The 18,078-nt window shown below is 34.1% G+C and overlaps 1 protein-coding gene across 3 annotated transcripts in view; it reads left to right on the top strand.

Annotated features, from left to right (window-relative positions):
• LOC5570471 (nocturnin) overlaps positions 1 to 18,078 on the top strand; it is a 144,320-nt gene that overhangs the window by 93,309 nt on the left and 32,933 nt on the right. Inside the window, exon 2 of one of the 3 annotated variants that reach the window (XM_021845787.1) lies at positions 9,006 to 9,423. The exons of the other annotated variants lie outside the window; for them this stretch is intronic. Within the exon in view, the coding sequence (XP_021701479.1) occupies positions 9,353 to 9,423 (71 nt within the window). The 5' untranslated portion in view covers positions 9,006 to 9,352. The remainder of the gene's footprint in view (positions 1 to 9,005; positions 9,424 to 18,078) is intronic. 3 annotated transcript variants of the gene reach the window in all.

Here is an 18,078-nt window from a genome sequence, read left to right as displayed (position 1 = left end):
ATTTTTATTCATTAATCAATTTAACTTCAGCTTAGTAAAATTCATAAATATCGCCAGTTTTCTTTTCTATTTGGTAGAAAAATCTGTGAGTATAACTTAAGTCAAGCTGGTTGGACACAAGAGCTGTCTTCAATAAGTCGATCGAGATTTTCAAGACTTTTTGATTGCAGTAGGGTGCAGAGCTACTTGGGCACTTCCATGATTCACTTTGGCATGGGGGGTTTTTCTCGTCAGAATTGTCTGAAACTTTGCAATGATAAGCACTTTGGTATGACGCATATTGTGATTAAATATGAGCTCAGTAGCTTTCAAAAAAAAAAACTCACTGCGGAAGTGAATAAAAAGTGCCAAGAATGAGATCCAGCTCCCTATACTATTACACTGCGGAACACGTTTTTGTCTCTAGCACCAAAATACCGCTATTCACTTAATTAAGGGTTGCTGAATCCATTGCCGTTTTCAGAAATATCATAGCACGTCCAGTTTTTGAGATATTGACTGTTGAAAATGCAAAAAATGACTATTTCAGCCAACTTGCATGCAAGTTTCCCAGCTTGTAAGGAAATATATTGGCTTAATTTGCCACTGAATTCAAACTTTATGTGTATAACAATACTTATCATTAAAGTTTGTATTATTTTCGATACGGAAACGTTATTTTTTGATGGTTTAGAGAATTGTTGTATTTTGCCGTATAGAAGAAACGAAGAATTTTGTATGGAGACTGCAAGCATGTTGAAAAAATCGGTTTAATCGAAATTTAATCGCGCAATTTCAATCAAATTATGTCTGAAATGAAAGTTCAAGTTCTATTTTGCATGTTTGGTGGATTAGATTACAAAAAAGTATGATAAATTGTACTTTAAATTTCATGTAAACATTAATAAAAGCAGTGTTTTGTACAACTTTGTCGACCTGTAGCTAAAAATTGTGACGTGCTGGAACATTTCTGAGAACGGCATCAGATTCAGCAGCCCCAAATCTACTAGAGACACATAATTTGGTTCTTGAGACACGCAAACATGTCATTTTTGTTACGCTGTGTTATTGTATAATACAAAAAAGGGTTCCGCAATTTCTTGAAGCTCTACACATAAACAAAAAACTTCTACTGTAATTCAAAGATATTGAATTTCCTAATTACTCATACAACTTTTCCCTGCAATTTCGTACGTTTCTTACACAAGGAAATAACAAGAGTAAAATATTGATAAAAAAAAATCTTAACCTGAAGAACTAGTTACAAAACTGATGTTTTTGCAATTGTTTTTAGGCCGGAATATGTGCTTTTTGTCTAATTAGATAGAAGTTTCACCCTGAATTCCATATTCCCATATCCCACCACCCATTACCCCATATTTCAATGTCACGCGGCAATTTCCTTCAAAGTCATTGTACATTAAGGGAAAGGTATTCAATATCGGCAGCAAAATCTGCGAATAGAGATATGGTGAGGGATAAGTGTGGTATATTGGACTAGAGTGACTGTGGGGCTTGGGGATGCTACAATGGTTATTACACGGGTAGAAATCAGAATCCAAAAACAAGATTATGACTCATGATATCATGATTCCAGCGTGTTTTCGTCTTATGAAAATACACCATGATTTGGACTCATGATATCATGAGTCAGATTGCCGTAACGCAACACACGCGTTAGGTTTTTGTAGCTGATTGCTCGGAATCATGATTCAAATGCCAAAAATGCTGAGTCGCGCATCCGTTTATGACCGACAAAATAAAAAAAAAAGTTAAAAATAGCAAGCATTGAGATTCGAGCCAAGAACCTTCCAATTGTGAGCCACGTACTCTATCACTCAACCGCTTCGTCATCTTGAATTGAGCGTGATCGATACGTATGAGATGAAGCAAAGTGCGCCGCTTAGTGTTTTCACACTGGATGTTACGCTTATGAGGAATCATGATTATGACTCCAGGAACCATGATTTGTGATCCTGATATCATGACCTAACCAATTTATGAATTTCATGATTTGTAAATCATGGAGTGGGGATCAGATTTTTATCCGTGTAGCCAAATACTCCAGTTTACCGTAGCGAAGCTGTAGTATAATAGGCCACATATTTGTTCAGCATAATGTTACCACAATTACACTTAGTTTGGCATACATATCTCCATCTGCCGATATTGAATATTTTTCCCCTAAAAGTAAAAATGATTTTATGACAATTCCCGGAATGCCGTTTCCGAGAAATTATTTCCCGGAATGACCCATTTCCCGGAAACCCACTAGTTCTAACACAAACTTTTCTAGTATAAATAATAGATCCTTGCGATCTCGTCTTCAAGTCGAACACTCTACACTGAAGAAGTATATAAGTTGCAGACGAAATAGGCCTATCTATCAAGATAAGCTGCATTAGAGTTTAAAGGTATTTGCTCGCCTTACTAGTGATTTTTAGTAGTTTTTTTTCTTTTGCAAAAGTGAACTGAAGTGTTAACGTTCAATTAGTAGTTTTTTTTTCTTCGTATAGCGATTAACGCGCAACTATCCAGCAAGAACTCAGATATGCGTCGTTGAAATGCTAATTTAAACATTTAGCCGTGAAGCAGGCTCTGACCCAGTTGAAACGTCATGTCAGAAAAAAAGGAAAAAGATGATACCTTAAACAAAACCTGTCAGGTCAAAGCAGAGTTCCTCGCTGTCACTATCAACGCTTAATATTTGCTGATTTGTACAGGCCGACTGCGATACAATTCGGATCAATCTATATCACATCAACATCATGCTGTCTACTCCATCACAAGTGCATTGATGGCGATAGACAATGAATATCACTGATGGGTTAAGTTTAACCTTAAATTAAGCAGTTCAAATAGAAATTTATCAGTACGATATTTTTGACAGTGCTGCAGATAAATTGAAACTATGTGTTGTTCACTGAAAAACATTCATAGCATGGTTGGTTTGGTTGGTTTGACTTTATTAACGAGATTTTTAGCCCTGGGCTAGTTCATCTCGGGACCAACGGCTTTACTTCCCTTCCGAAGGAAGTCGTCACTATAACTTTTTACGTCATAAGTGACTATGTCGGGGATGGGATTCGATCCCAGGTCCTCGGCGTGAGAGGCGAGTGTTCTAACCACTACACCAGGTCCGTCCCCCCATTCATAGCATGGATAATTACCACGTGATCACTCATTCCGCAGTGATTATGATCTAGAGTGCGATGTCACATCACTGCTCTGCCCATAACTGCATATTTGTAACATTCGACAAAAGTAGGCATTGAGTAAATGGAATACTAAGTGTGCATTTTGTGGCAGTATGGGAGGAAACTAAAATTTCTAAAAATTACCAGGAACTCAAAAATGCTTATTTGAGGCTAATATTTTGTACAACTCATATCGCATACTAGGTGAATTGTCAGAAAATAATTCTGATAGAAATTTCATTGCTATCACATTACGAGGCTCATTTATAATCTCAGTGTGACTGTTATGCGGTTATAATTACCAATGTGACAAAACAACTTGGTATTTTTTTCGAATTTTCTAGAACAATCTCACAGATTTCAGTTAGTTGATCGAAAGTATTTATCATTTGATGACTCTCCATGGTATTAACTCCATTTTGTCAAAAATGTCGAATGTGACTGTTTTGCAGTTATGGGCAGTGCTGTTGGTTGTCAAATCAAAGTGATATTGATAGTTTGTAGCATCAGCCATCAGTTGCTATGATTGATATTAAACAACTCTGGGTCCAAGTGCAAAAATGAAACCATTTGCCTGACAAAAAAGACCACTTCTCGTTGGTCGTTTTAGCAAAGGCCTACTTCCACTTTGTTGAGTTGAATTGCAACTGGACATTTTGTTGGTATCCCAGTCGTGTTGCTAGTTTATAATCTAGAGTTTCTACAAAATGTTTTGAAATTTTTCATCAATCTATTTTATTTCTAATCCACTTGAATATAATGTTGCATAGCCAACATGAATCAGATTCCTTAAATAGCTTGCATTCTATAGCGCGCTAATTGAATGATACGTGCTCAAAAAACACCCAATTATGAGCCTCAGAATTCAAATTTGTTCATAAGATTTCTTTACTAAAATATGGGTAGCACTGGATTTTTTTTGTGTATTCGGGTGAAAAACAGGGCACTCGCAGCTGAGCTGTTACGCGCTGTCCTAGTATGATATCAATTAAAACACTATTACAGCAAAAAGCTCATGCCAATGTCTCATTCCAAAGGTGGGAAAGGTGTTGAGGGAAGTGTCACAAGCCCTGCAAAATTGACTAGGTGGGTATTTGATCAAATATGTTAAAACTATGCGTGAAATAATTTGTGTATAATCCAATGACTCAACAGAATAACTTTCTTTTTTAATTTGTTCTAATAGCATAACTCGAAAGAACAGCCTATGTATGAAAGAAGTACAATTATCATACCGTCGTTGGGGGTGACAATGGGTCAAAAAGGCATATGTACGATTTGTTTATTGAATAACTATCGCAATTTAGCTCCAATAAACTTCAAATTTGGTGTGTATGTACTTTGATGGTACATTAACAACTGTTCAAAAAATTATTGAAAAATATTTATTCACAGCGGCATTACAAGTGAATGAAAAATGACCCAATCTCACCCCATAGAGGGGGTGACATTGGGTCACTATTATTGAAATAACTTATTTTTGAGAATATGGTTGCAAAACCATTCACAGCTGAAAAATATTGATGAAATACGATGCAAACAAGACAAAAAGATATCTCAGATGTTTCACAAGTATGATAAACCCACTTAAAAGAACGATGATACCAAAAATTTGAAGAGCTATGAGAAAATATATGAGACCCAACATTTATCGTCAAGTTTACATAAATTTTTTTGTTTGTTTCCCTCAAATTATCTTCATAGTCTCATCCCCATTGCCATAAAGCCAATTCAGTTTTCCCAGAGGTGTACTGAAACAGTGATTATTTTAAACCTTCGCAAATAGTTAAATTTCGGTGCGACATTCCTCGATCAATATATTTCAGGCAGATTTTGACTCCATAGTACCGGTATTTCAGCGATCCAACTCATTCGTACTTTCGTGAGATGTTTCTGTAATATGAAAACACTAATAAATAATTAAATTTCTAAAATAAACAATTGATAAAATTTTACGATGTTGCTGTGCACGAAACACAGTTGCTGGTTTGAGAAGTTGTCAAAATTCGTTGCATTGTTATTCGGTGCACGGAATCCTCAAGTAGACTTGTTTGATGTTTCAGAGATGCTGTATTTAGAAAGAATAAACACATCTTAATGATGAATGAGAACACCCGGCACCGTAAAATGTCAAAAAAGTGGTCTTGCAACTTAATTTACTATCGTTCTTGCTTGACCCAATCTCACCCCCATTTTCAATGTTTTAGACACCGTACCGAAAAAAATATTTTTTTTGTGGAAAAATCATTTAGATTCCGGAAAATACTTGTGAAGTGTAATGAAAAGTCTTTCAACCTTCTACTAATACAACGGTAGAAGTTAAAGTACATGCGTTATACTTTGCACAGGAGAAATTTTATGCTGTATATTTTATCTAGTTTCAACGTACAAGTTTATTCATATAGTAAACAAAAACAACTATTTCTAAAAATGTATATTGTGATGAATTACGCGTTATAATATGTTCCCTAACATATGAAATATTTATTTTAGTAATATCAGCGTTATTAGCTGAAATATTTCATAAATCATATTTTTCCGTTTTGACCCAATCTCACCCCCTAGACCCATTGTCACCCCCATCGACGGTATAAAAAATGTAGACAGTATGGACAATAATAAATGTACCAGAATAACATAACAATGGAGCGACTGAAAAGTTCCTGACAGATAGACAGTTCTTTAAACCTCTATAGTCAGCTAGAAAATTTGTTTAGTAATCAGAATTCACGTGAGTCCTTGAATCACCAGTACTTACAGTCCTTGTTGAGTTAATACTCATGAGTGTTATCCTGGCTTCAAGTGTAGTCTCGGGATCGACTAACTCCGAGTCTTTAACCATCTGCTAGGTAAAATAGATTAATTTTCAGAAACTGTTGCCAGTAACAAGGACTTTGTACCGCGAAACCTTGAATTACCAGAACATATTACCCTAGCCCGACAAACAAGATGAGACTAGGGTTCAAATTGGTAACCCGTAACGCACCACGAAAAGGTGATCTACCCACGTTTCGGGTAAATATATACTTTACTACGTATATCAAAATCAACACACTTTGCGAATGTTGAATTACCTTTCAACTCAAACAGCAACTGCAAAACGTACATTTAGTTCAATTCAATATTTTTTTTTTTTGTTAATCAATAGAATCAAAATCTCTGCGGTAGTGCTCAATGAATATGGCTTGCAAGAATGTACTAGATAAATATGAACATTTGTATAGAATCAAGACAAACTCTAAACTTCGAGTGCTCTTTTAAACGTCTACTTTTTTCCACACGGAACCGTTATGCTTTTATAGGCAGCTTAATTTTTAACATTGAGTGACCGCTAATTGGTTTGAATTACTCGACTTTTTACAGCGATTTCTCAAGAAACCATAAAAATTTCTTCACCAGATGATCAATTCTTCTTTGATTCAAGTCTTCTATATATCAAAATTGTGAACATTTTAATTCTTACCTTTGAAAATGCCACTGTTTGGAATATGAGTCATGTTAGGAATTTGAGACAAAACACTACCGGTTATTGTGCTGTTTCGATTCATATTATGGTCATTCAAATGGTCAGTGAAGCATTATGATTTGAATTGTAGTTAAGAATTTGTATACCGTTTTGTCTGAAATTCCGAACAGACTCATATTCCAAATACTCGATTACGAATGAAGATTTTGTTGAGATATTTCACTGAAATGTGTTATCATATTTCTAGAAAAGATGACCAATTATATTAATTTGAGCTCAACGCATACTGAAATTCGTGCCGGCAAATATTCGGCTTATAGGTATGCGGCTGAAGAGCGTAAGAACTCAGTATCCATAAACAATTTGATCTCATTTGTAATCGGGAGATACAAACGCAAGCGTGTTGGGGGTTTGGCATCTAAGTCCGAAAGGGACGTGGATTTGCGAAAAGAGTCGGGCTAATAGTTAGTACTCGGATTCAGTTTGGCTTTTTTATCTGCAGAGTCATAAGGTGTTCTGTAGCTTAGTTGGTTAAAGCGCCGGTCTAGCGTACACGGAGTCGTGAGTTCGAGTCTCACTAGAACGCGTTTTTTTTTTCGCAAATTCATGTCCCAATTTGTCAAACAAACATACGGTGTCTTCTGATTACAAGTTCCCAAAAGTATGACCAATTATATCTTAATTTGAACGTCTTTAAAGTTATTTTGAACACAGGAAATTATTATGATTCTTACGATCGAGGCCAAAAAACTAGCTCTGCATCTGCATACCAATCATTTATGCTGTACGGAATTTGAATCAGGGATATCGGAATATGAGACAAAGTGAGGACAGTGTTCGTCATTTGAAACAAAATGTTGTTCGACAGTTTTGAATAAAAAAAAATGATGATTAATAAACATTATCCTTATTTTTATCAGCTCATCCAACAGTTTGCTGTTGAACCTAGTGAAGAAATAGAGCTTACCGCAACTAAAGGAACAGTATACCTCTACTATTGGTACATCTACCCTATGTAGGTTTCGAAAATCATTTCATAAAAAAGTCGTCAAATTGATCCGTATGATAGTATTGGAACGTGTAAATTTATATTACATTTTATTTAAGTTTGCCTTCATTTTAAAAACAAATGGAAAATTGTGGTAAATGCGATGAAGGTCATTTTGCTACATGCAACTCGATGTAACATTTTTTAATTGTGAACAATAAAAGTGGATTTAAAGTGGGACAGGGTGATGTAATAATTCATAACATTAGCTCGAAATTTACAAACTTGCGCCATGAAAACAAAATTTACTTGGGGGCGCCCAAAGGAATGTTTGCCAAGGGTGCCGTGAGGCCACGCTACGGCTCTGACTGTACCATATTTATGGAAAATACATGTGAAAACGAGACCCCGAGGAGAGAACCTTTGAATGACAAATGTTTAAACAGTGCTGCTTCCACCTTTCGATAATGGTTTGGTTTGGCCAATGCAAACATAAATTTGTGAAACAAGTTGGAGTATTTATCCCATGATGGGGTAAAATGGCTCGACAAATTGAATCATTCCTAGAACGTTTCAATTTGTGCTCTTTGCCAAACAATGTTAAAATAAGTTTACCCACGAGTTGCCACTACAAGCCCTGCAGATAAACTACTCGTAGATTTTCCTTTAATTTCCCCGCAAAATCAAATGGTCACTCACGTTTTTGCCTAAATCGTAAGCTTTCCGATGATTTTATTCACGAATAAGCGTTCTAATGCCACAGAGTAAACTCGTGGAGAAGCTTGGTTGCTGACTCTTCATTCTCCATACTAAATGACGTTCTCTCCCATTCATTAGATCATTTTGAACCACCCCCATTTTCAATCAATTTTTCGACACCATTTAGCACCGTGAAATAGCTCAAATTGAGGAAATGTTTTTATGGTCGTAGCTAGCAAATATTGTTTAGTTACTGTGCACAATGGCCTCAAAATGTGGATCTCATTACGAGAAAACAACAATGATTCCAAAAGTGTAATTTTGGACTATTTTATCCTAATAGGTTACCACAATCCTATATTTTTGTGTGAGAGATACAATATAATCTAATTATAATTTCGACATCAGAACATAAAAATTTCTTCGAACCATTAAATACTTTATTTTATAGCGTATCGCTTCTTAAATGCAATCGCCCTATGCACAAAACTATTCATGGATCACGACTGCAAACCGGAAAGCTGCTAATTGCCGGAGAGTGTGTGTATTTATTTTAAAAAGAGTAACAAGCATGTACACCATCCGAAACAAAACTGACCGTGAAAATGTTTTCTCTCTCCATCCAAATACCACCCTCTCCCACATTCGTACCCGAACCCAAAACCAAAACAAACAGTCGCTACAGCAGCTCCGTCTACGGTTGGACACCTGTTTGCTCCCCACTTAGCGGGGGCGCAAACCATCGCCACCCCACGAAACGAACACAATCAGAAGGCGCACCCGAACGGACTTTTCTCTCTCCACCGCAACCGGTCTCCGCTGAGCCATCGGCGTTTGTATTCGTACGAACACTGAGAAAGCGCGAACCAGGTGAGGCGCGACAGGGATTCAACACATCACCCACGTTACTCCAAGACACCGCCGACGGTTGCCGCTGTCATCGTCGTCGTCTCCGTTGTTGTTGCGATTGCTGACCGGTAAAGAGTGTGCGAGAGGGAGAAAGTGCCCCAAACTCACACCGCGATGGACCTATTTGTACGGACCACTTGCGTCTTCAGCACCAGGCGTTTCAAAATGCTACTACTTATTCCAAGGTAATCGTCATATTGTACGTTAGGCGGGTTCGGAACGTATATCACATTGTTAATCAACAAGATGTCATATTATATTATATGGTATCAAATATGCAATAAAAGTTAAAGGTATGAAAATTTCGGTTCTCTCGGCCGAATTGCCTGAAAGTTTCCAACAAGAAGCACAGTAATAGGGCGCATATTGTGGCCAAAGTTGAGCTCAATAGCTTTAAAAACACCCCTCTGATAAAGTGAATATGAAGAATCAATAGGATCCAGCTCCGGTTTTTGGATGGACGTCTTGTAGGCTAAGTTGAAATCAAATTTCTCATGTGAATGTTGTAGATTTTTTTGCATTGACAATGAATCACTGTTCATGGAGTGAAAACATTCAATGGTGTACATATTCAAAGAATTCAAAACGTTTCTCAATTGTATCCGGTATAGGGCACCACCCTTAAAGATTGGTTAATTTGGTATAAAAATACATCATCCAAATTCTATGTCAAAATTCGTATTTTTAAATTAATTTTTACACGTTAAAAGAATGATAGTATTTATCAAAAAATGAGTAACAAGACCGCATAGAAACAATAATGTTGGAATTATTAATTTATCGACCTTATTTTATCGGTGTCCTGTACGGGGAGATCTCTCCCCAACAACTTTTCAAACGTTGGTTCTTTCTTCGTGTAAAGCTGTGAATAAGAGTATTATCACCGGTATCATTTAAAGTGAACATAACTATTGGTCAGTTTGCTGATGGTGACCTTAGAATTCAAAACGAGCGGTGCGCTTATGGTGAAAACATGCTTTTTAACAAAATTCAATATGGCGGCAAAATTCAACATGGCCACCATTTTTAAGCTTCAAATGAAAGCTGCATCCTTCATCTATCTATACGATGCACAAATTCCTATGAACATTCATTCAGATATTTTTCAAGATTTTTCTCCTACAATTACTTTTGGTGGTGTTTCTTCGAGTACTCGTGGAGAAAGGGCCTGTTGCAATAGTAAGAGTACAAGCCGAGGACTTGGGATCGAATCCCATCCTCGAGATATTTTCTTACGACGATAAGGATATAATGAGGGCGTTGGTTCTAAGAAAAACTAGTCAAGGTATAAAAATCACTTTAATAAAGCTAGAAAAAAAGTTATTCCTATATAAATGTTAGTAAGACTTGAGGGAAGCATTAGGAAAAGCCCTAGACAAATCTTCAAAATGATTCCTTATGTATCCTTGGATGAATTTTTGTTTGAATATTTGGAATGATTTTAAGGAAAATTATTATAGCACTTTCTAGGAAAATCACATGATATATTTCTAGCGAAATCAATGCGAAATATTCTAGATAAACTTTGCTGTAATTTCTAGAGAAAGTTAAAATATTACACTTAAGATACTTCAGGGCAAATAATTCGAATATTTTAAACAGTTTAAAGCTGTAATAAACTCTGTAAGAATTTTTGTGGTACTTCAGATTTTGAAATTTTGGTGCGTCAGAAATTCTTCAATGTTTATTTTTTTAATTCTACTTCAAATACCCGGTTTTTGCATTTGAATCTAGGGAGAAACAATTAGCACACTAACAGAGAGAAATGTATTTATTAGGATATTCATAAAAAATAGCAAGGATGTTCTTTAAAACATTTAATGCAGAATCCATGTGCAATTCCATGCTGGCATTCTTATAGGCCTTCTGAAAGAATTCTGGGGAATCCAGAAGTCAAGGAAGGACTTATGCTAAATATCATGGATAATTTCTTATCAAAATTCTGATGGAACTTCTTGAGAAATTTGTTTTATTATTAATAAGAGAGGTTTTAAATATCCTGTAATCATTCACATCTAAAGAAAAAATATATTATATTATCAATAATCATTAAATTATTATTGACACGAAGGATAAATGATTTAAAAAAATATCGTTCGTCCATGTCTGTTGTTTCTACCTACTTCAACTGTTAGTTGTTTATCCTTACTTCTCATAACGTTTTCTTAAGAAACTCCGTACATTTTTTCTCCATTATTCAAAAAAGCAAAACTTCAACAAATATAAAGGAAGAAGGTAAATTGTATAAGTTTGGATAGATAGTTTAATTTTCATACGTATGATTTCCGATTCCTGAAAGTCCATCAGAAATTCCTCAAAAAATGTTCAAAGCAACACCGTTTTGACTCATATTCCGAACACTTAAGGCCAAGAGTGACTTCCAATGCATCTAATTGACATAAATTGGCTGATATTTGTGTAAATTTTAATTTATGCGCAAAGTTTGACTGTTAGCTGTTGGGTGTACCAATAATAATGTTGATTTAATTAGTTTTAGTATTGTTTTTAGGTAAAAGTATGGAACAACATTTTGATTCAAATGCCGAACACTTTGTTTATTCTGTCTCATATTCCGAACACCTTGATTCAAATTTCGAACAACACAAATAAAGCGTATTCAAATGAATAATTTCGCAAATAAATTCATCTGTGCTTTTTCTACTGGTCTCAAACTAGAGTATAATCACTACTCCTGCGGTAAAAATTATATTGGAGACGTTAAAATTGAATTGCAATTGACTGCCATTTCCTTGTTATTTGGTGACATATTTCAGCGAAACATTTCAACCAAATCGCCATACAAAAACCGAGTGTTCGGAATATGAGTCTGTTCGGAATTTGAGACAAAACGGTACAAAAATTTCTTCCTTGAGTTAAGTGTAGTAAATCTTACATTACGAATTTTGCCATATGACATCTTCGACAACGTTCTTTAAAATTACCGCCATTTTTTTCGTGTTGAGCTTCTACGGTTTTACCAGAACAATTATCCAAAAAAGTTTGTTCCGAAAACTTGTTTCTTTTTTTTTTGTTTTTTTGTTTTTTTTTTTTGAGAAGGGACACTGACACGTGAATGCTTCCAGTGGACGATTTGCCCTTTGAAGGAAGCACCACACTAGACAACGGACTAGCATGCAGCGCCCAGGGGCGCAATTGTTTTTTTTTTTTGGAAATCAATTCTCAAAAACTTATTCAAATAGTCTCAAGTCAGAAAAGTGAACAAACTTACTTTATCGACCCTACGTGTTTCGCAGACGAAATTCCACACGTTCCGCTTATACTCAACTTGATTTTTCACTTTTAGAACGATTAATACTGGAATTACAAAACGGCGATAGTTAGAATTTCAACTTTCGCAACCCAACCGCTACTTTCACCGCTCCGTTGTATGGGGAGACAAAGTGACTTAACCACGAATCAAAACAAAACACTACTTGAGCCGATTTTACACTGGTATAAAAACGTCGAAAGTAACTGAATGAAAAATAATGGAAACTACCTAGTTTTTGAACGCGAACTGATTGTATGCAAAATTTAAGCAATGTACACGGTAAAAAATGTTAAAAAAGTGATTCATTTTAAAACAGTTTTAGAAGACAGGTTGTGATTCTTGCTAATTAATTTTCTCAAAACCGTATGAAAGTTACTTACGTCGATTTGAAAAAGTAATCGAGAATTTGTTCATAATGAGGACTGTTCATTTTATAAAGTGGACACCTTGTGCATGCTGTATCTTTTCAATTTATCATTGAAATTTCAATCCATTTTCTGCACATCGTTCGACTAGTATTGTTTAATGTTGTGATAATAAAAAAATCTCCAAAATAATTAAATTTCACACGAATATGGAACAACAATTAGAACAGTCAATTTTTGGAGGTTATCAAAATCAATGATTGTTAGAAATTGGCTGGAAAATTCGACAATTAATATTTTTTATCTTCAAAAAAGGCTTGTTCTTCGAAAGCATCATGAATCAGAAGCCTGATGGAAAAAATCAAGTAAGTTTTGGAATAAGAGTTTTACAGTTATAATAAAATCATTTTTTCCCTATATTTTTTAAAACACTTTTTTAAATTTAAATGAAACTGATATGAGAAGAATGTTTTGGTTAAAAGTTTGTCCTGACGGAAATCATAATATTGTATTTATATGAAAAAAAAAATAACGCCTTCATAAAGTTACTTATTTAGTCCCCACGTCACATTTAAAGCACAATAGAAACACAATTGCTTTATTCTTAGAAGACTTTTCAAAGTACATTGACAATTATCAAAATTGGCAACACTGCTGTAATAAAATCGATTTAATTTTCCACATATTATTTTCATAATATGTTATTCTGAGATAACCAATTGAAATATTCGGAGAAAAACGTTTACAATTTGCTGTAGATCGATAAATATGCGTACACGATTTTAAAAGTATGAGCCTTTTTAGTAAAACTACCATAAACAGTAAAATTTGTACTTAAGACTATTGTTTAAATGCACGATTTCTCTAGTAAACCAAACAAGTTTTGAACACGCTTTTTCCTTTCCTTTTTTTCTGGAAGTGAAAGGATGGTGTATCAGCAAATTTGCTGAACAAGATTTTTTGTAAATCCTACTAATACCACTTAAGCTTTGCTGTGGGGTTTATTGCCAAAACTTTCGTCAAAGAGTTTTAGAAATTATCAAGAATGAACTGCTCAATCATTTAGTGCGGCTCAAAAAACAATTTCTGGAAAATGGACGAATATCTGAAGATATTTTCGGAAGATCCCAGGACAACATCTCATACGAAGCATTGATATGATTCTTTGAAGTAAGGGGATTTCTCGGGAAGTTTTTGAGTATTTTCACGGAAGACTATTTGAAAGAAAAAAATTAAGGTATTCCGCTTAAAGTTGTAAAGTATTTTTTGATTTTTTTATTTTCTTTGGTAGGCATCTATTATTATATTGTTTCGAGTGAGTATTAAAAGTATGCAGAAGAAACATAAAATTGATTTGTAGAGACATTGGAAATTCTAAGAAAAAATTCTGTTAAAAATGTAGGTTGATCTGTGAAAAATTTATGTGAGAAATCGTTAAGAACATTTTACCACTTGATTATAATTTTTTGTTGCGACTGTTTTAAGTTATCATTGACGAATTTCCGAAGATGTAGATTTCTTGGATTTTGAAATATTTGTTGAAGTTATCTGAACAGAAACTTTAAAAAGAACCTCTAAGGGAACGATGGAAAAATTATTGATGAACTCTTTGAGAGTTGTCTGGTGAGGATTCTTTGCTTGGCGGTCATGAAAACAATTTTAGTAGTATTATTTATTGAAGAAATCATCAGTAATTTCAGAAAGTCGTAATCACATTTTCAATTGAAAACTAAATTAACTTAACTTACAATTGTATTTATATGCACAAAGTACGTAGAGGGCTTTCCTGAAGAAATATTTGAAATAATGTCTAGAACAAGAGAGATTTTTCGAGAAATTTTCTGGTAAGAATTTATGGTCTTACCAGAAAATTTAAAAACTTCAGAAAAAATCTTTAAAAACTTCAGAAAAAATCTTTAAAAACTTCAGAAAAAATCTGTTGAATAATGAATACTAATTCCGGGAATGATTTTTCGTGGAAATCCTTGGAGGAACTCATTGAAAACTGGTTGAGAAGTTCTTGAAGAATTCATTGAAAAATTACCGATAATTCATGGAAAAATCTCCGAGGGAATTCTAAGAGGAATCTCTTAAAAGCACTTAGTTGAATATGTTGAAAGTTCGTAGAATAATCACAAGGAATATACTTCGTCAGTTCGCTGGAGGAATTCTAGAAGGATTTCTTATTGGATTAGACAAAAATTGAATATTTTCCCAAATGAGAATTGAAACCTACAAGTATCTCAATACAAATCTATCCAACTACGAAATTTGTGAAAATCTCGAATATCGCGACCGATAGTTTTTAAAAAAAAATCAAGATTTGCTAGCCTCCTCTACAGCAAAATCCTAGCTACGCAAATGACGATTGGTTTACGAGGAGTGGATGTTTTGGAGGATAATAGTTTTCAAACAACTTTGTAGCTGCAGCTGTTACTACTAGGCTAAGAATGGTTCTTTCAGACATTTATATATTTTTGAGTCATGCAATTTATCAACTCTCATAAAATATTTTTAGTAACCACATTGAATATGTTAAAATAATAATTTCTCCAGGTTGGACAATACCATTAACGGGTTGTTGAAAATGTTTATCATTACAAAACAGGCAATTTTCCATATGAGTATTTAATACTACTTCAATGGGAACATATTCAGTACAGTTGAAAACATTGCTACCGAGAAATTGATATAATAGTTGAGATAATGTTTTAGCACATGGCTTGACTGTATTCGGTATGTTTCGAATCTAAAATATTTTTTGGAGAACCATTCAATCATACGCCAAAATAAAAAAAAAACATTGTTCTTTGTTCAAATTGAAAGCAAACTTTATGAAAATTATTTCCCTGCATTCTAGATGACAATGATAGATTTTTACGATCATTTATTCAAATTAAACCAAAACAAAGTGATTTAGACAATTTGTAAAACCACGACGATTTCTTCCTCATAAATTCTAGTAGGATTCAAATGGGTCCTTCTATCACCAATAGTATTGATTAAGTGATTTTCTTCTTGTTGGTCCTTTATTTAAATTATGGGTTCATCATTATAGTAAATTAGTTGTACAAAGGAACTTGTACTGCTATTTTGATTGAGACAGTCCTTGTGCTTTGATGACCATTTATTGATGTTTAATATACAAAAGTTATACTCATAATGATTTTGATTCTGATCATGTCCCTTTTACGTTTCAAATATCCCATGAGGCGATTCTCAATCCTATCAGCTTCACTAAAATATATATTGACTCTAAACTTGATGTTAACATTTCTTTACAAACAAAACTTGATATTGACAATGCTCTTGAAACTTCAACAAATTCCATTGTTGAAGCCAGGAGCATTGCAATTCCAAAATGTGAAGTAAAATTTGAATCCGTGATTATGGACGATGATCTTAAACTTTTGATCCGTCTTAAAAACGTGAGGAGAAGGCAATTTCAACGCACTCGCAATCCTGCTATGAGAATTATATGGCAGGATTTGCAGAAAGAAATCAAGAAACGTTTTTTAAATAAAATTTCTCAATTTAAGCCCTTTTGGAAATTATCTAAAATTTTGAAAAAAAAAACCTCAGGAGCCAATACCGACATTGAAAGAGGAAAACAAATTATTACTAACGTATTGCGGAAAAGCTAAAAGTTTGAAAGCGCGCACAATTTTAATTTACGACTTACTAGTTCAATAGAAAATCAAGTTACTCAGTAGTAATTACTCCAAAAGTTGCTTATCATTCTTAGTTGATAAACAGTAATTTCTCGATTATATCACGGACCCAATTTTTTTTGGCGTGACATTCCAAAGCGTGATATAATGAAAATGTATTTTTCTGTCACATAATTTTCATCAAAATTTGAGCTTTATTTGCAGGCATAGAGTTAATGGCATGAAAATCATGTTAGAGATGGGTCAAAGATATATATGTTGAATGTTAAGGGTTTAATGTAATATGTGTGAATTTCATACAATTATTGTGGCGTGATAAAATTGAACAGAAAACCGTGCTTAAATCGAGAGTGAAATAATGAAGCGATATTAAAACGAGCAGTGCTAAAATTGAGAAACTACTGCATTTAACAAATGTTTTCAATTAGCATATTTCCCTGACAAATGGAAAAATGCTGATGTTGTACCAATTTAGAAATTAGACAAAAATCCTGCAGAAGATTCTACCTTTTTTTTTGTTAAAAACTTGTTTTATTGCATTAACATGTTTACATTACAACCTTAAACTAAATTTATAACTATCTAAACTTCTTTCTTCAGTTTTTGTTTCTGTTATGTATAGTAGATATTTTGACAAAAGACGCATAGTTTCTTCTTGTTTAGTACTATTCAGAAAACTTAACTCAGGAATAGCTTTCGTCCAATCAGTTTGCTTTCCTCCATCAGTGAAATTTTTGAAAAGGGCTTTTTGTGAACAGAATGATGGTCCACATCAACGAAAATTCATTTTTTGCCAATGAACAGTTCGGATTCCGCCATGGACATTCGACCACTCATCAACTTTTACGTGTAACAAATTTGATCCGTTCCAACAAATCTGAAGGCTACTCTACTGGTCTTGCTCTTCTAGACATAGAAAAAGCATTCGACAGTGCACAATGGTCGGAAAAACACGAAGTTTGGCCAAAACAAGTTTTATCGCCTCAATCGATGAAATATGTAATCTGAATATGTTATTTGGCGTTTTTATTGTTTCAGAAGGGGTTATTCACATATTACGTAACTTATATTTTTTAAGTTTTTTTATATTAAAATGCAATCAAATTTGACTGGAAGCACACAATTTGTTTGTATTTTAACGAGTTTGATCAAAATATGTATGAAGAGTGGTTAAATATATTTTATACCAACTTTGTATGAAAAATATCGTCAAAATGTATGAAAATATTGAATTATTCAAATAGCTCTAACTTGCAAATCAGCAAATTTCTGCAAAAAATTTAAACGTTTTTTGTGAGATCTAAGGATGTACTTTAAAGTGCAATATTCGAAATGGCGGCGACATGACGCGACAAGAGTTGTTTTTCATGTTCAAAATCATCAAAATTACTAAAGTGTAATATTGAATAGTATTAAAGCTTCAACCAAATATTTTTTTCCATCCTCATTCTCGATAAAAGTGTTGAACCATAAGCTTTCAGATAGTGCGTAACTTTGGGAAAATATTGCATTCCTTAAATATGAATTTTGTAC

The sequence above is a fragment of the Aedes aegypti genome, chromosome 2 (assembly GCF_002204515.2).
Source record: "Aedes aegypti strain LVP_AGWG chromosome 2, AaegL5.0 Primary Assembly, whole genome shotgun sequence".
Classification (NCBI taxonomy): domain Eukaryota; kingdom Metazoa; phylum Arthropoda; class Insecta; order Diptera; family Culicidae; genus Aedes; species Aedes aegypti.
This window is presented reverse-complemented; position numbering and strand designations above follow the sequence as displayed.